The sequence below is a fragment of the Cardiocondyla obscurior genome, linkage group LG04, assembly GCF_019399895.1.
Source record: "Cardiocondyla obscurior isolate alpha-2009 linkage group LG04, Cobs3.1, whole genome shotgun sequence".
Lineage (NCBI taxonomy): Eukaryota > Metazoa > Arthropoda > Insecta > Hymenoptera > Formicidae > Cardiocondyla > Cardiocondyla obscurior.
Window position 1 is genome coordinate 944,245 of NC_091867.1, and position 18,815 is coordinate 963,059.

An 18,815-nucleotide genomic window follows, 5' to 3' on the forward strand; every position below is an offset into this window, starting at 1 on the left:
GATTACGTTTGTAGGTTGTGACACGACTGTGCAGTTCATACGTTTTTTATCGCAAAAATTTGAGACTTTGTCTTTTCAGAAAGAATCACCTTTGATAAGACATGTACTTTCGTGCAAGACGATAATATTGGAGTCGAAGGTCAGTCAAATTTGCCGAATTTTACTTCCCGAAAAATTACTTAGCTTATAACATCGATATCTAACCTATCTTTAGTGAATTTCGAATAACTTATTCGAATCTGAAAAGAAAAGCATTTGTTTAATATACGGGCTCGTACGCTGTTTAATTACTTTCAACAACGAAGATAATGATGTCAATTTTTAACGACAACGATCTTGTACTGCTAGTGGGAGAAGGCAATTTTTCATTCTCTGCAGCATTGTCGGAGCAAAATTTGAACGTAGAGCTCGTTGCTAGTTGTTACGAATCTGGCGTGTGTCAAGAGGCTGCGGAAAAAAATGTAAATCGCCTCCGGAAGAACGGTCAGTAAATTAAAATCGAGATCTACACATGTATCACTAACAATGTCAGTAGTTATTTAATTGATTGATTAGTTGTAAAAAAAAAAAAAAAAAAAAAAAAAAGAATACATGCTTTTCTTTTCAGGTACCTGCGTATTGTTTAACGTAGACGCTACAAAATTGGAGGAATGTCCCTCGTTGAAATTGCGACTGTTTGACAAGATTATTTTTAACTTTCCTCATGTCGGTGGTAAAATGAGAATAGAAAGAAATAGGGAATTGCTGAAGGGTTTTTTTATGTCATCTGCAAGAATGATAAAGGAAAACGGTCAAATATTAGTGACGTTGTGCAACGGCCAAGGTGGAACGCCTGTGGATAAACCTCAGAGACGCTGGGACGATTCTTGGAAAATTGTTGAAATGGCTGCGCATGGGAATTTTATATTAACAAGAGTGGATCCTTTTTTGTGGCAGTCTTTCGAGGACTATATTGTAACTGGTTATCGTGGTTTAAATAAGCAGTTTCACACGTCGGGCTCGTTAACGCATTTTTTCACGAAAAGCCAGTCGCCCACGGCGCATAATATTGCACCTAAAAATAAAATAAACGCCTTTACATTAAATAATATTACATGGAAAGGCATGATAAACAGTTTACAAAATAAATTAGATTACGAGTTGAAATGTATTTATCCGTGTACTTTTACATTCGATTTAACTGTTTCCACTGATGAATACTTTAATACAGCTGAATTTTATCAATTGCTGTATAATTATGCGGGATCTATTATTGAAAATGTAGATTTAATCGATTGTTATTCGTCTCCAGATGACAAAAAAATTAAAAGAACATACAGGATAGATTATAAATCAAATTACATACCGTTGTATAGGAAAAGAGTTATTGAGCTACATCAAAATGTAATTGCAAATTTTGTAGAAGATAACTTTAAAGTCGTCGTTTCAAGATAGCGCGAATAAAACAAACCATTTTGCGTTTAACTGTTGTAAAAAAAACCGAGGCTTTATTAAAATGGTATATATATGTTTTATTAGACGTAACGTAAAGTATTTAATGATATTGCATAAATGTATACATTTTTCACGATTATTTTCAGATGCATTGGTTTCGTCACTTGAGAAGTACCATCATACGCGATATAATTCAAAAACAAAGCTGTGAAACTATAGTGAATAGAACTGGATATAAAAATTTTCATGGGTTTAGGACGTTATCTACCACTGCGCACATTTATGAAAATAAACCTACAGCTAAACCTTTACGCAATGTAAAACCGAAAGCAAAGAATAATACTGTACAGCACTTTGTCGATATAAAACCGGTAAGAGCATTGTCTCATGAAATATTATGCCTGTGAATTCTCGTGAGCTTGTGGTAATTTTTTTTTTTTTTTTTTTTTAGGTGAGAACAATCGGTGGAAAAGGTGGCGATGGGGAGATATCGTTTCTACGTTTGTGGGTTAATGATCGAGCTGGACCAGATGGTGGTGATGGCGGACACGGTGGTCATGTTATATTTGAAGTAAGATTATTACAATTAAGCGATGATAATTAAATAAAAAAAAAAAAATTGTATAAAATACCGGTTTGTATAAAACAAAAATAGACGTACAGTTTTTTTTTTATTGCATAGGCCTCGACAAATATTAAGGATCTCAAACACATAGAAAAAGAGGTCAGAGCTGAGGATGGAGAAAAAGGCTACACTAAAGATTGCTTCGGTAAAAATGCAGAGCACAACGTAGTAAACGTGCCCGTTGGTACAATTGTGCGAGATATGAATGGTACGATATTAGTCGATCTCGATAAAGAAGGAATGATGTTTATTGCTGCAAGAGGTGGTGCCGGTGGACACGGAAATACTTTCTTTAAATCGGACACTCATCAAACACCTGAAATATGTGAATATGGCGCAAAAGGAGAAAACTTGCAATATGTGTTGGAAGTGAGAAGTATGGCTCATGTTGGATTAGTGAGTATTTTTTTCGAATGTTACTATGATATTATTACAAACATTAAAAAAATATATTAGCTGTGACATTATTTAATTTTAAAAATCATAGATTGGTTTACCAAATGCCGGTAAAAGTACACTTTTAAGAGCAATATCCAGAGCTAGACCAAAAGTTGCAGCATATCCTTTCACTACTTTAAAACCTCATATAGGCATAATACAGTATGACGATTATGAACAAATCGCAGGTAATTAAACAAATAGTACAGAGATATAAACTATTTTTTAATATTTTATCTATATTTAGAATCTATTTTTTAATTTAGTTGCTGACATGCCCGGTCTAATAGAAAATTCACATAAGAATAAAGGGCTTGGTATAACTTTCCTTAAGCACATTGAACGATGTGCTGCTTTAATATTTATTTTAGACGTGACACACGATGAACCGTGGACTGTTTTAGAAACTTTAAAGTATGAAATGAACCAGTTTAATGAAAAACTAAATGATAGACCTCATATTGTTGTAGCAAACAAAATCGATTTGCCAAATTCTGAGGTAAGCAATCCAAATTTAAAATTCTTCTTCTGAATTCTTTGGCATAATTATGAATACGCATTATTAATTTAAACATATAATAATGATAATATAATAATTTAATTAATTTTTTAATAATGCTTATGTTTTTTTTTTTTTTATTTCAGATTAATTTACAGTTACTCAGAGAACATATAGATACACCAATAATTCCCATTTCTGCTAAGTTAGGGACTAACATTTCCACTTTATTGACAGAAATTAGGATACTGTACGACAATCTTAAAGTTAATGCGGAAAAAGATACCGAACTTTTGTTTTAGCTTTTATAGCTAATCTGCGATATATTCTGTACTTCTTGTTTTTTAACTTATATCACAAAAACGGTAAAAAGACGTATAAAATCAGTTATCGAAATCGTGTAAAAGAGTTAACAGGTCTTACGTAAAATATAACATTGTGTGTTACATACTGCACCCTGCCTTGATTCAAGATTGCAATCCTTGACTTGTAATCCCAAGTTTTTGATAGGCAAACTCATTGGCTTTGTCTACTATTTCGTTTAAGCATGCTATATTTGTACCCGAAGCTTGCGCAGCTTCAGGCTTTCCTCCTCCTTTGCCTTGCATCACAGACGCAACTGCCTGTATCCATTCATTTGCCTTTAGCCCTTTGGATATCGCAGACTGAAAACAAATTTATTTTCGATATTAGTATGATTTTAATTTTTTATTAAGCTATGCTTAAAACTAAACATTCTTACTTTGGGAACAGAACTGAGAACAAAAATCTTGTTGATATCGCGATCGACACTTATAAGCAAAGCACTTGTTTCTGGAGAAATAGCTCTAATTTTTTTCAATGCCATATCTAAAGCTTTTGTATTATTAAAGGCTTCCAACACTTCAACTAATACTTGACAGCCAACTTTGGATTCTATTATAGATTGAGCAGTTTTTACAACTGTGGTAGCAACAGCCGTTCTTGCAGCCCGTGCCTTATCGTCGAGAGATTTTTTTATTTCTCTTAATGTGTTGCGCATATTATCCTATTAAGCAAAAAGATATATTATTTTTAAAATAATTTATTAGCTGAAATATTGTATAAAACGTACTGATTTATAATAAAATCGTTTACTACAGCAGCAAAGTTTCGACAATTAAGCAAGTTAAATATAATAAAATACATTTTAATGACATAACATTAGAAACTGCAAATGTTACATTATTACGAAATTAATGACATTGAGTACTGTTACCTTCCACCATGCAGGAAGAAGAGTAAGACATATATTCTCCGTTAGTTCTAATATCTGTTTCACATATTCTTTAGAATTTCCAGATTTATCAGCTTCTATTGTTGATTGAAGCTCACACAATTGTTGATCCAAGAGTCTTGCCGTTCTTAAAGCTTTTGTTGCTTCTCGTCCAGTAAGCGCTACTATGCGTCTAATACCTTTAGCAATAGCGTCTTCATTGGTAATTACAAAATCACCTATATGGCCCGTATAATGCAAGTGCCTAAAAGTAGAATAAACGTAAATTTAAATAAATGTTATTAAAAAATTCTAATTTTGATTTTATTTAGACCGTACTTACGTTCCGCCACAAAATTCTACACTGGTTTCAAGAGCAGCTGTACTTAACGGATTCTTTTCTAAATTTTCAATCGGTACACCCATACTAACAACACGTACGGGATCAGGATACGTCTCTTCGAACATTGCACGCAAACCTTGAATACTTTTTGCTATAGCTAAGTTGCTTTCTTTAGCGTAAATTTGCTTATTCGCATGAATCATATCATTCGTAAACGATTCTGCATCTTTTAATTGTTCTTTTGTCATTGGTCCTATTGTGAAAGTTTAAGTTAATTATCGAATTTACAACTCGATTTTAATTTGAGAGTATACCTTTGTTTGTAAAATCAAAGCGAAGTCTATCAGGTGCGACCAATGATCCTTTCTGATCGGCTTCTGTTCCCAAGACTTTTCTAAGCGCATAATTTAAAGCATGCGTAGCACTGTGATTAGCCATTACCAAACGTCTACGTTCTGTATCCACATTCGCGTGAACTTTATCTCCCTTTTTCAATGTGCCTTCAAACACGATACCAATATGTAACACGTAACCAGCTCTAACTTGAACGTTTATTATACGAATCTCTGTAGTCTTTAAAAATGTAATGTATTAACAATTTTGCTTTTCATTGAGTGAATTAATAATTAAAATTAATTTTGATTTACCTCATCATCAATTTTCACTAAAAATCCTTCATCATATATTTGGCCTCCTTGCTCGGCATAAAAGTTCGTTCTATCCAATAAAATTCCAACTTCTTCACCGGAGGACACTTCATCAACAAATTTTTTCGCACGTCTTAATGCGATTACAGTGCCGATACACGGCGCAAATTCATATTCCTCATACTGAATAGACTTTGTTACTTTGTAATTATATTTCGGAGAATCGTCTGTAGGTTTGACGAGTTGTTGTTGCAATTCAGTTATGGCATGGACGTCCAAATTAATTTGATCGTCTACGCCACCGACTTTATTTTGAGAGATCAACTATGCAATTAAAGAGAAAAAAAAAATTAATTATAAAGAAGAGTAACAATTAATAAATTAATTTTATAACAAAATGTAATACCTGTGCTTGTTTCTTAGATTCTTCGTAACCTATCATATCAATTTTTAATCCTTTTTCCTCAGTCATTAACTGAGTGAGGTCTATGGGAAAACCATAAGTATCATATAAACGCCACGCGACATCACCTGGCACAATATTAGTCGATTCCAATTTTGCTATCGTTCTGTTCAACAAATTACGACCTCGCAAAAGAGTTTTCAAAAACTGAGCTTCTTCTTCATTAATGACTTCAATAATGCTTTGTGGATCCTTTTTTACTTCTGGAAAAACGTCACCTGCGACAACAAATTGAGTTCAGCTGGAATTTAAATAATAAGAGATGATAATTTTTATTATAAAATTATTTACCGAGAAGATCCACTACTACATTTACGAGAGATCCAAAGAATCCTGGTTTAGCATTTAATTTTTCAGTTGCGTAACGTACGGCGCGTCGTAAAATTCTTCTTAGTACATATCTATATAAAAAAAAAAAATAATATTCAGATAAGTTAATTTCGATAAAGCACAAATGTGGAATAAAGTTTAAAGTAATATGGCTCACCCTCTACCAGTGTTATTGGGCATTCCTCCATCTGCCAAAGCAATTGTAATAGTTCGAGCATGATCAGCCAAAACTCTATAGGCCATATCGAACCCGTTAATATCGTCATCTCCTATTTTACCTTGATAAGGTGGAGCGCCTGTACCTTTTTCAATTGCAGCAAACAAGGGCATAAACAAATCGGTATCGTAATTGGCACGTTTATTTTGAATTACTGATACCAGTCGTTCTAATCCCAAGCCGCAATCTATATGCTTTCTTGGCAATGATTTAAGACTGCCGTCTAATTCTCTGTTGTATTGAATAAATACTAGATTCCAAATTTCTAACACATCTGGATCATCCATGTTTACAAGGTGAGCTGCTTCTCTGTCACCAATACGATCGTAATGCAATTCACTGCATGGTCCACAGGGTCCAGTCTCGCCCATTTCCCAAAAGTTGTCCTTCATATTACCCGGCAAAACGTGTGAAGCAGGTACTCTGTTGTTATTTATTATATATTAATTACTATTTATCGTATATTAATATTTTTTTACTTATATTTTACAATTTTAACATTTTAAAACAGTATTATAAAATAATTATAATAAATAAAAAACAATAGAGTTTAACAAATATAACATTTGTTGTAACATAGTTTTACCCAAGAGAAAGCCATAGATCCTTGCATTCGTCATCTGGTGCCAATCCACTTTTTTCATCCCCACCAAAATATGTCACATATAATCTATCAGCTGGAAGTTTCAACACATCAGTCAAAAATTCCCAGGCCCAGGAGCATATTTCTTTCTAAGAAAAAATAATAAAAAATTTTTAACTATATATAACACAATATAATCGTATATATAAACTGTATATAACACAAAATATATCGAAAATATAATCGTTTGTTCTGTCGACAATAAATTTTTTTATATTACCTTGAAATAATCACCAAAGGACCAGTTTCCCATCATCTCAAAAAATGTGTGATGATAAACGTCTTTACCGACGTCGTCCAAATCATTGTGCTTTCCTCCAGCTCGGATGCATTTCTGACTATTGACAACGCGTACCCATTTTGCCATATCACTGTTGGGATCCACTGTTCCCAAAAATATAGGCTTAAACTGAAATACATTTAAAATAAAAAAAAAAAATAATCAAAAAGCTAACAAATTTAACATAAGAATTATCAGGACATACTTGATTCATTCCAGCATTTGTGAAAAGCAAGGTTGGATCATCATGAGGTATTGTCGAGCTCGAGTGTACATATTCGTGACCCTTGTTCTTAAAGAAGTCGATATAGGCTTGTCGAATCTGTTTCGCGTTCATGTTGCTCATCAGTGTGATGTCCCCTGGCTCCACAAATTCTGTAAAGTTAACAGTACATTATAATTCACCATATGGGTCCAGGTTGCATCAGACATGCAAGTGAGCTACGAAATAATATCAAACATGACAAAATGTACAATGTATATAATTATGTTATAAAATTTTTGCTTCGATATTTGAACGAAAAGTAGAAAGAAACACTAACAGACTTGCTAGACTAATTACCAAATGAGTATGTGAATGATACAGACGTGTACGGGCGATTGATCCACGCGGCATCCACGCGGGTTCATTCGCGAAAGGTGGGTGCAGCGGCTGGGGATTAAAAAAGAAAGGAGGGAGGGAGAGAGAATCCAGAGCACATGCACAATATGAGGATATACGTACGCTTACGAGGTTTGTGGAACCGGTAAACGAAAGAAGTGAGGTGAGATTAAGTGCCAATAATTAACAATAAAAAAAGAGAAAAAAAAAAAGCAAATGAGGTTAGTCAATAGGGTACCGATTTTCGCGTAAGTTATACTACTCGGCTATAGCGATAATAATAAACGAACGATCAGAAGAAAAATCATTCAGGATGCCGTTTATGAAAGGCTTGGCGCCTGTACGGCGGACACTGAAATACTTAATGTCCGGCAAACTGATCTTGAAAGATACAATACAAATATTGTCTATTAATTACAACTCACGTGACGAGCATCACAAAGGGACGAGGTAAAATATTCGAATATAACCTAAAGCAGTAACTTGTTTTTTAAATGCTTTTTCTTTCTTTACAGGGAATTCATATTTTGGCATTTATCGCAAATACAGTACAAAAATCCAAATGTGCAAATAGCTACCTTTAAAGATAAAACTCCATCGCCATTTATAAAATTTTACTATGGTAATTGTTTAAACTTATTTACAATTTCAAACAAGGTTCATTTAATGAGAGATTAGAATAAAACAAGATATGTAGGCAGTGATTAGCAGTGTATTAAAAAATCTTGCTTTTGTAAAATTGTATGATGCAAAAGTCTATATTTTTTTTTACAGAGGATGGCAAAACAATGCTGATAGATGTAGATAGTAAAAATAAGGATGAGATACTTGAGCATCTTATAAAAGTAGTGGGCAAACCAAAAGAGACATTGATGAATGAATACTTAACTCAGCAGAAAAAAGACAATCCAGCAAATTTTGGAGTGGGTTGTGATAGAAGTTGTATATGCCATGTTCCAGGACAAATACCATGCCCTGGCATAGTTCCTTTACCAGATCATATGCGTTATAAGATCATATATCAGAATAAAGAGTAAACCAAATATACATCTGTTACAAATTCTTACATCTTATTGTATTTGTGTAACTATATGAGTTACATGTCATAAACATGTGTAGATTTTTTATATCCAAAAGTATGAACAATGGAAACGACTTGTACGTTTTGCTTCCTATTCCAAAAGTGTATAATGGGACGTTAAAAAAAAAAAAAAAAATTCTATAAGTTACAGAAATACATATACATTGATATCGAAAGCATTGTATCACTGACGATTTGAAACAGTCTCCCATATCTTTTCACTTATAAAAATTAATGTACCTGCCTGAATCGAGTTAAATATGTAAGCATTGTAACATAAAAATATATACAAATTTTTCGTTGACATAAGTAAAATATCTTTTTAAGAAACTATGTTAAATGTAGGCATGACGTAAACAATATAAATATTATAAAATAGATATGATTATGATTAGTTGAAATAAAAAAAAATGAATATATGTAAATTATCTTCTTGGCTTGTGGCGATTGTAGGGTTTGTTATGATGGTAGCTCCCACGGCTATGATGGCGCGTAGAGGTGGACGGCTTTTGATTCTCTGCTTTTTGATAAAGATGTATTATTGGCGACCCTTCCAATGGTTTATTCAATTCAAACTCTTCTTGTGATTCTTTCATCAATTTAAGTTTTGCTTCAATTGCTTGAATTGCCGTTTCACGACTGCAAAAAAAAAAAGGAAAAAAATTACAAAGTACATTTGTATTCCTTTTAGTCTTCTAATTGTTATCTAAGTAAAGTACAAAATAAATACCTGATTTTTTTGTCTTCTTTTTTTGCCCCTGCTAAAGCAGGAATATCTATCTTTGGTTTTGGCTTTTCCATGTCAGACTACAAAAATAATTTATTAATATAAAAATTTTATATACATGTATATATTATAAAGTATTATAAGCATTATACTATAAATAATCATTTTGAATTAAAAATTAAAGCAATTATAATAAATGTGAATATATCTTACCTCACTGACACTGTGTGCCCATCTAACAATAATGTTTTTGGCTCCTACTGTCAAGTTATGTAAAGCATCTTTTGCCTTTTTGGCATCCTGAATTGTTTGGTAAGTAACAAATGCATATCCTCTTGGTTGACCAGCTTGAGGTCCTGACCGATGAAATAACAGGTCGAACTTTTCGATTGTGCCGTATTTTTGGACAAGTTTCAGGAGTTGGTACCGGTTGATAAAAAAAAAAGTTAGTTTTTTCCTCAAAATTTTATTGCAAATTAAATGCCGCTGAATTTCATTGATCAAGTTAATGATGAGATTTAATGTACACTCATCGTCAGGAATAGCGTTCGTGGTGCTGCGACGGCGGCTAGCGTACGTAATTTTGGCGTGGTATGCGTCGAATTTCACACGAAGCGCGCGCGTAAATGTGTTGCGCAGCACCGGTCACAGAGGATTGAGGAGGAACGCGGTCTACTACATCTCCGGGCACTCGGCGACCGAGAGAAAAAATCACGTACGCCAGCCGCCGTCGCCGCGGCTAACGCCATATCTGGTGTTCGGTGTACATACCATAATGCAATAAATTAACAAAGAAAAAAAAAGCTTTGCACTACATTTATAAAAGAAATATATAAATACTTACTCATTAATTCTTAAATCTAAATTGCCCACCCATAGACGTCTGTCTTCTACTTGGTTTGGCTTTATAGGTTCTAATGGTAAAGGAACTTTAGCATTTGGCTGTAAACAGAATAAATATATTGCCTCAAGTATTTTTAAAAAATATGAAAATTATTTCCATCAAATTCTGATTAAATCAATCAACATTCAATCAGATTCCCAAGTTGTTGCAATTACTGTTTATGAACAATCTGAGCTCTCACCTCCATATTAAACTGAGAAAAGAAGTCGAGCAGCCTCAGATATTAGAGAGCGTTACATCAGTCTTTTGCAAGGAATTCTGAAGAAATTCTGTGAAACCTTACAGAGAAAGAGAGAGAGAGAGAGAAAGAGAGAGAAATTAAGAAGATTGTCGGTTCACGGAGACATTTGCGGAGGAAGACTCGTCCAAAAAGAAAACTTCGCACTCTCATCAAGGGATAATGCGCAACAAGCCGGGCGTTTCGCGGCAATTTTGCATTCTACAGGTATATGTTCACTCGCGCGATTGCAAATATGCTCAGGATATCGATTCGTATCTCTTTCTCAATAGAATTCAGCGCGAACGAAACGTCGTCCGATGCCTACGCACGCCCGCACAACCCTGCCTCTAACCTGCTCGAATCTACACAAAAAACAAATCCAAATAATTCGCGTCGCGCTCTCTCGACGTGTTGCAGCTGAAACAGTAAGCAGATACCAAAATGATACCGACATGCGACAACGTCGTTGTCGGATGTGCGTGACAGTACTCCGAAAGCACCTTCTGCTCGCAGTGCAGAAAGCAGCTGAAATGTTCAATCATATGTTGAATGCAAACGTCTTCGTTGCTGCTATCAAAGTTCGATGAGTTCTCATGCGAGAGTTAATTATTGAGGTCTTATAAATTGAAAGGAGAAAATGAGCGATTTTTTGGCGGCCAATAATGTTTGCGGGCAAAACCTGCTGCGGCTGGTATCTCGCGGGAATGCTATCATAGCCGAACTAATGCGACTGAAGGACTACGTACCGCCGGTCTTCAGGTCAGTTTGTTTGGGTGGAGAATGTCTCGTTAATTGAGTAATTACATGACGGTAAAAATTTTATCGTTATAGAAGTTCTAATACTAGATATTTAAATATTGTGTTTTAATAATTTGTTGCAGCTTGGATTCGAAACAATTGATACAGAAGTATGGATCTATCATAATTGACTTTGCATACTTTAAAGCAGCCAGTGTTTATGAGCAAAAAATAGAAGATGATTCAGTAATTAAGTGTTTTACTTATAATTTTTATTACATTTTTGTTCATTTTATGTATAATTGTAAAATTTGTATTATTTTTAGATACTTCAAGAAACTGATGAAGAGCTTAGAAATAATTTTTCAGACCTCCTCACAAGGTTTTATTTGGCTTTTGAAAGTATACACAAATATGTCACAGACCTAAATTTTTACATTGATGAGTTAGGAGATGGAGTTTATATACATCAGTCACTAGACTCCATTATGTTTAATGAGGAAGGAAAACAATTAATGGTATATTTTTTTCTTTTTTTTTATATAAATACAGTTATTTGCTTAGCAGAGAAATTTATTTTATAAAAATATTAAATATATTTTAATTTATTACATGTTTATCGGTATAAGTACAAATAACAAGAATGCAATTAAATTTTTAATGTAGTGTGAAGCTGTATACTTGTATGGTGTCATGCTGTTGTTGGTTGATTACCATTTTGAGGGACGCATACGTGAAAGATTACTTGTCTCTTACTATCGATATAATGCTCAGAGGTCTTCCTCAACTAGAGTGGACGATGTTTGTATGCTGCTTCGTTCAACAGGCTATGTTAGAACGTCGACTAAAAGACTAACTAATTATCCTGAAGAATATTTTAAGTGTGTAATACAATTTAAATATAAGGGATGGGATAATATTATAGATTGGCTTAAAATGCAAATAAAGTCGTTAAAAATTACAATACAATATGTTTTTTTTTTTTTTTTTAGGAGAGTACCGTTGCGAGATTTTTTGGTAGATCTCGTTGTTGGTCGATTGCGTTCTGACGAGATTTACAATCAAACTCTTGCTTTTCCACATCCAGAGCATCGTAGCACCGCTGTGGCTACTCAAGCATCAATGCTAGTTATAATTTTGTCATTTAAACCGACCATATTGCATACACAAACTGCTATTATGCGAGAAACTGTAGACAGATTCTTTCCCGATAATTGGGTAATTAGTATTTATATGGGAACAGTAATTAATCTGTGTGATTGGTGGACACCATATAAAGCTGCACGGACCGCATTGAATAATACACTTGAAAATTCAAACGTAAAAGGAATTGCGCAAAAATACGGAACAAAAATGGATGTAAGTAAAAATTCGAAAAATTTATATAGTTTCTATAAAAATTTTGATTTTATAAAATTTATAAATTATAAAAAATAATTTTGATAAAATTATAACGTAAAAAATATATTTTAGAAATTAATGCAAGAAATTGAAGAGATACAGCTGGCAGGTACAATGGATGAAAATACGACAGGTTCTTTAGTTAAATTAGTAAGAGAATGCAATGTTACATTACATTGGATTCTTCTACATACTACTACGCCTACGATAACGTTAGAGGATTCAAAACGTTCGCGTACTCTACGTCAATTGGTTGTAGTGGAAAGCAAGTATACCACAGTAAAATGTCTTCGTTTATTGTTAAGCACTGCTCAAATAGAACAAGACGTTAAGCAGATGTATAAAGATGTACGTTGAACATTATTTATTACTTTTCTTACAATATTTATACATGTAGACTGACTTATTTTTATATTAGCTCTTGCTTGGAAAAGAAACTAAATGGCTGAAAGACAAAAATATATGCGTCGAACGTATAATTGATCTCGCACAAATCTTTGGCGGTGATAAACCACTAGATGGTATTGATAAAAACCAAAATCTTTATGCGTGGTTTATGGAAATAAGTAAGCACATTGATTCATTAAAGCAAGAAGACGGGCGAAAAATAGTACAACTATTACAAGCATTGGAACAAGTTCAAGGTAAAAAATCATAAATTGATATATGTCTTATCTAAAGTAAGTCCTTACAACAGTTTTAAATTAACTAATATTTTTACTTTTTTCTTTTAAGAATTTCATCAATTAGAAAATAATTTACATATTTCACAATATCTCGCTGACACACGTGAGACTCTACATAATATGTTGCGCACAGGCAGCATATCTGAAGACGTTATGATAAGTTTAAATATTGTAACTGATTGTTGTTACGCGTGGAATATTATGGAGTCCTTTATCGATGTTATGCAAGCGAGTATAAAGGGAAATCCACCGACTGTTATCAAATTAAAAGCTCTTTTTCTTAAAGTAATTAGATACACAATTAAAAATCATATAACACATTATGCATTATATATTTTACACACAGTGTATGTTATTTTTAGATGGCATCGGCATTAGAAACTCCATTGCTGAGGGTAAACCAAGCGCGAAGCGCGGACTTGTCTTCGGTATCCCAATATTACAGTAGAGAACTAGAAGGATATGCAAGACGCGTTTTGCAAATTATACCTGAAACGGTGTTTGGTTTATTAGCAGAGATAGTACACCTCGAAACGAATTCATTTAAGGAGATTCCGACTAAATTACCCAAAGACAAACTTAAAGATTATGCTCAATTGGCTGAGAGATTACAGGTACTTATATGAATAATTCTTATTACGTCGAGTTAATTACAAAAAAAAAAAAAAAAAACTAATATTTTTATAGATGGCGAAATTAACGTATGCCGTGTCAGTCTTTACAAAGGGTGTTTTATCTTTAAGAAGTGTTTCGTTAGGAGTTCTAAGAGTTGATTCACATCGTCTTTTGGAGGATGGTATACGCCAGGAGCTTGTCAAGAAAGTTACTTTGGCTTTACAGAATGGCCTTAATTTTGATCAAAAATCTAAGGTAAATTTTAATTTATTTTAATATTACGTACTTATAAAAATTATTACTAATATTTTTGTAGATATCTCTTCTGCAAAAACTGAATAATTTATCTTCAATTATGGACGGATATAGAAAATCTTTCCAATACATTCAAGATTATATTAACATAAACAGTTTGAAGATTTGGCACGAAGAAGTGAGAATATACGATTATATTATCTTAATATACATTTGTACGTTCGTATATTCTACTCTAAATATACCCATTTTTAGATTACGTATATTATAAATAATGCGGTCGAGGAAGAACGTAGAGGCTCTTTCTGGATACCAGGGAAATCGTGGAGACAATTTCAAGAAGATAAGCATGCGTTTTCAACGGATAATAATTCCTTGACGTTTATGGGTAGACTTGCCAGAGAGCTTATTCGCATTACCGATCCCCGGTATTTATTTATTTATAATTTATATTTTATATTTAGAAATTACTCTTACAAGATAACTATATTGCATCTCAAATTTATTTTTGCCTTTTTAGAACTACCGTGTACATAGAGCATTCTTTAACGTGGTATGATATTAAAACACAAAACGAGATCTTAAATTACAAAGTTTTCTCGGTAATATTAGAAACAATAGGCACCCCAGGATTGTCAGGGCTGGATAAACTTGTTTCTTTTTTCATTGTTGTGGAACTGGAGGCTTTGGTTCACTACATAGAAAAAAGCATACGCAACAAAACGTGGACGTCACTATTAGAAGATTGTGACACTACTTTGAGTTCTTTAGATAATGCTAAAGGTAATAATTCGAGACTTTTAATAAAAGAAAAATTAAAATAATTAACGTATTGCGAATTATTGAATTACGTATGCCTCAGGTAACATTTCGAAGCTTCACAATTCTATAAGCGCTAGCAGTAGTAAACTGTGGTCGTCGGCACTCGAATGGACATTAAAAATAGGCCACTATCAATTACTCAGAAAAAAAATAGCGTATGAACTAAACACTGCCTGTAAATTTGAAGCAAAACATATGGAAGCTGCACTTCGAACACTGAATACGTACGTGGAAACTAATTAAATTTAGCGATTTTTTATCTAATTCTTTTCATTTTTTAGGGCTATTTTATGCGAGATCACGAAAAAAGATAGTAATAATGAAACGAAACCAGAGAAAACCGAATTACTTCACGAACTTAGCATGCGATTAGATTGGGCTGGCATCAGTGATCCGCATAATAAAGTTTATATTAAACCACCAAAAATAGATAATATAGCTGTTATTATTTTCTTGTTCACAGTATCGCAATTAAATAAATTATTCTACTGTAAAAATACAGGTATACTGATATCAGAAATAAATATTTTATATTTTTTTATCGAATTAAAATATAACAAACATTTTATATATTTATTACAGCAAGTTTGTTGAGCAAAAGATATCAGGATCCTGTTGATGCTGTGGTATTTGCAATAGGAATACAAACGATTCTTCGTCAATTCCACGTTTCCGTGATGAATCGTTATGTGAAATATCTATGCATGTATGTTCTGTCGTTTGTCACTGTGGAAAGGTGGGTGCTTTTATAATTTGAACATTAGACGCGATAATATAATATTGCTTGAAAATAAATATTACTAATAAAAATTATTTTTTTTTCAGTATGAAAGCGGGAGGTGATGCAGAAACTGAAGGAGCTACCAATCTCCATTTCTTAGAGCTTTTTGTGAAATATTCTGGCATTCCACGTTCTCTCATTCTTAAAGAAATACCTGCCGTCGTTTTAGACCATGCTCTAGTCAAAATGATAAAATAATGCATCGAAAGTTTGTAAAGTAATATTATATATTATATATGATTATATTACATATATCTACCTATATTATAAAAATATATATATTTTTATATAAATAAAAAAAAAAAAGATAAAGATTTTTATCAACGAACGTTTTGCTATTTTCCATAAAAAATTTTTCTTGTTCATAATTTGAAAGTTCGACCACTTAGGAAATTACAGTTTTACCCGGACAATTTAATTAATTACTGTTTCTTTAATTTATTATAGCTACGTATAATGTTCGCACTAAGAAAAAAATGTGTCGCATGCAGTGAACGTAGCTTATAATGTAAATTACGTAAAAGCTTGGGTGTGGCACCGTTATCACGGAAAGTCGTTGCGAGAAGGATCGTCATCCACTGCAGGGAAATATTACATACGCATTGGCGGCTAGACGACGCATATACGGCGGCGACGACGGCGACGGCGGCGGTACCGGCGCCTCTTTGCATTTTCATCGACTTTGCACGCATCTTCATAGACGATTTCGCGAGCGGAAGAGATCCGATTACAGCCATCTAATCGGCGGAGATTTCGATGCGACGATAAAACGTCAATTTGACGGGCGCATTAGAGAAATTAACGTGAAAGTACGATTGCCTGAAGGCCTCGTCGGCTTCGTCGGTGCCGTCGGCGGCTATGACGGCGTCGCCGGCGGCCGCGACGCCGACTTCGGCGGCTTCGTACAAAGCGACTCGGAATAATAGTCACGTAGCCCAGTTCTCGATACACGCACGTACGAGTCAAGTCGACGTTCTTTTCCCTGGCATCGTCTCCGGAATTCTCTGGAACCGACGCGTTGTACAAGACGTTACGATTCTCATCTCGACCACGTCTCACGCCTGCAGAAAGGAATATACAACGAAATTAGAAATATTAATTAACGCATAGACAAGACAAGATATTTTTTATTTTTTTTTTTTATTTTTGCCGCGTCACGATTGTTCCGCAATTTTTCAATAATCATGACAAATTTTAATTAAGTTTTATAACTAATTTCTGTTTTGTATGTACTTGGGGTATTACAAGCGAAAGCAGAAGTCACCGCCTTCAAATAATACTGGTAAATTTAGTCACGCTGGAAGAAAAAAAGATCCGAATGTCGTGCACACGTTAGTAATTTCTGTCGTATCGCAGTAAGTACAAATAATAATTACACAAGATGCGATTCGCGCAATGTCTGTGGATCAATACACGATGCTCCGTCATTCCGACAAAATCTCGTAAGAATATCATATTGAACATTGAAAGATGCGTCGCTCGATTAATCATAAGCGTGTAATGGCAAGTGTTACTAGCAAAGGGAGGATCCGCGCCCTTCGTTAGTAATCGCAACCATCAATATACGTAAAAAAACGCACGCGTTTTTATTTAAATGGCAATAAACGAATCATTATCGCGCTCGATGTGTTTCTTATTTTCTTTTTATGCAAGAAGATCATGCGAACGGTGCTGGCGGTCGTGCTGATGTTCGTCGCGGGATCGTCCATTCTTGCGGTCACGGTGTCCAAGGACCGCAATTATCCTCATTTCTTTAAGCACCGGACGAAGTTAAGAGAGATCCGTGGCTTCAAACCGGAGTACATCTCCACGGCGATCGGATTCGGGAAGAGGGACGGTGCCGCAGATTTTACCGAACGTGAGAGAGACCTGCTTGCTCTGAGGAACATCCCGCGCGTGTGAGTATCTCATCCCGCTTCGCAAGTGATAAGATAAGTAGAAAAGTTAACGTGAGCACGGCGAATAGTTAAATAACATTGCGAGAATATTATTCGTACTTTTTCATACCGAAGCGCTAATAACGACACGGAGCTCAATCTGTAGCAGATTTAAAAAAAAGAAGAAAAAGGTCGAGTTGATTTTGTTTAATTGAAACAACTTGATTGCAGCGTGTCCGCGGATACTCTACTCCGGATGATGCAGATGAATCCCGCGCTGGCTGACAAACTGAAGCGGCTGTCGATGGAAATTGATCAGGGCATCGAAGGGGAATCTATAACGGAACCTACGAGACCCGAGAGAACGTTTGCGCTGTTTTAATCTCTGCGAGATCGAAACGCGAGCGACGAGATTCAGAGGAACACCCATCCTAGATTCTCAGACGAAACGTTCGATATATTCTGGAAACATAAGTTCGTGTGTCTCTCTCGGGTTTTTATTTTATTTTATTTTTTTTTCTTTCTTTTTCCTTTGCATATGATGTATCGCGGAAGTAACGCGTAGACGCTATTAATTTTACCTCCCTGTAGTTTCATCGCGACAAGATGCGCGATGAAATGGCTGATATAGGAGGGACATTTTTCTCTTTTTTTTTTCTCTTCGCCCCGATAATTAATATATGATATACAATCAATCGATGTACAACTCACTTTGCCGTAGAAAGATGTCCAATATATGTTATAGATGTATACGTATAATTGTGATTATTTTTCTTCTTTTTTATCATTAAAAATATATGTGTGTGTAAAATCGAAGAATATATATGTATATATGTGCACGGAACATACATATACATATATGTACGGAAATAAAAGTAAATGGAAAAAATTAATGCACATTCCTCTTTAGAAATGCTGCTAGTTTTGCTTTGATGCGCAGGGTTCCCATTTTGT

At 34.2% G+C, this 18,815-nt stretch overlaps 5 protein-coding genes across 8 annotated transcripts; 3 read left to right on the forward strand and 2 right to left on the reverse strand.

Moving 5' to 3' along the window:
- Positions 1-3: 3 nt before the first annotated feature.
- On the forward strand, positions 4-3,451 carry LOC139102147 (mitochondrial ribosome-associated GTPase 2). Of its 3 annotated transcripts, none has more exons than XM_070655861.1 (7): positions 4-139; positions 1,581-1,805; positions 1,886-2,005; positions 2,117-2,455; positions 2,547-2,685; positions 2,764-2,996; positions 3,143-3,451. In XM_070655861.1, exons 2-7 carry the CDS (start codon positions 1,581-1,583, stop codon positions 3,296-3,298), a joined length of 1,212 nt encoding a protein of 403 aa, XP_070511962.1. In that variant the 5' UTR covers positions 4-139; the 3' UTR covers positions 3,299-3,451. The 3 variants fall into 3 exon arrangements, 2 of the variants coding, with proteins under 2 accessions (XP_070511962.1, XP_070511961.1); XM_070655860.1 differs by lacking the exon at positions 4-139 and adding an exon at positions 1,412-1,498; XR_011545662.1 differs by lacking the exons at positions 1,886-2,005; positions 2,117-2,455; positions 2,547-2,685; positions 2,764-2,996; positions 3,143-3,451 and adding exons at positions 215-483; positions 608-1,498 and having other exon boundaries at positions 20-139; positions 1,581-1,705.
- Alars (alanine--tRNA ligase, cytoplasmic) lies at positions 3,117-7,850 on the reverse strand. Of its 2 annotated transcripts, none has more exons than XM_070655834.1 (13): positions 7,742-7,850; positions 7,359-7,528; positions 7,094-7,282; positions 6,817-6,962; positions 6,171-6,653; positions 5,975-6,084; positions 5,627-5,901; positions 5,221-5,544; positions 4,888-5,146; positions 4,574-4,826; positions 4,234-4,495; positions 3,739-4,023; positions 3,117-3,661 (listed from the first exon to the last, which is right to left on the reverse strand). In XM_070655834.1, exons 1-13 carry the CDS (start codon positions 7,767-7,769, stop codon positions 3,464-3,466), a joined length of 2,982 nt encoding a protein of 993 aa, XP_070511935.1. In that variant the 5' UTR covers positions 7,770-7,850; the 3' UTR covers positions 3,117-3,463. The 2 variants fall into 2 exon arrangements, with proteins under 2 accessions (XP_070511935.1, XP_070511936.1); XM_070655835.1 differs by having other exon boundaries at positions 7,716-7,810.
- A 217-nt stretch (positions 7,851-8,067) lies between these two features.
- On the forward strand, positions 8,068-9,260 carry Mrps25 (mitochondrial ribosomal protein S25). Its single transcript, XM_070655882.1, has 3 exons — positions 8,068-8,204; positions 8,270-8,376; positions 8,529-9,260. Exons 1-3 carry the CDS (start codon positions 8,068-8,070, stop codon positions 8,789-8,791), a joined length of 507 nt encoding a protein of 168 aa, XP_070511983.1. The 3' UTR covers positions 8,792-9,260.
- LOC139102164 (probable RNA-binding protein 18) lies at positions 8,795-11,065 on the reverse strand. Its single transcript, XM_070655888.1, has 5 exons — positions 10,648-11,065; positions 10,407-10,504; positions 9,776-9,989; positions 9,566-9,642; positions 8,795-9,474 (listed from the first exon to the last, which is right to left on the reverse strand). Exons 1-5 carry the CDS (start codon positions 10,651-10,653, stop codon positions 9,261-9,263), a joined length of 609 nt encoding a protein of 202 aa, XP_070511989.1. The 5' UTR covers positions 10,654-11,065; the 3' UTR covers positions 8,795-9,260.
- Positions 11,066-11,315: 250 nt separating this feature from the next.
- Positions 11,316-16,280, forward strand: Strump (WASH complex subunit strump). Its single transcript, XM_070655842.1, has 17 exons — positions 11,316-11,445; positions 11,568-11,670; positions 11,751-11,942; positions 12,091-12,305; positions 12,417-12,783; positions 12,898-13,173; positions 13,244-13,469; positions 13,561-13,796; positions 13,874-14,125; positions 14,199-14,381; positions 14,443-14,559; positions 14,637-14,809; positions 14,902-15,164; positions 15,244-15,427; positions 15,485-15,705; positions 15,786-15,939; positions 16,029-16,280. Exons 1-17 carry the CDS (start codon positions 11,324-11,326, stop codon positions 16,180-16,182), a joined length of 3,438 nt encoding a protein of 1,145 aa, XP_070511943.1. The 5' UTR covers positions 11,316-11,323; the 3' UTR covers positions 16,183-16,280.
- The last annotated feature ends 2,535 nt before the right edge of the window (positions 16,281-18,815 follow it).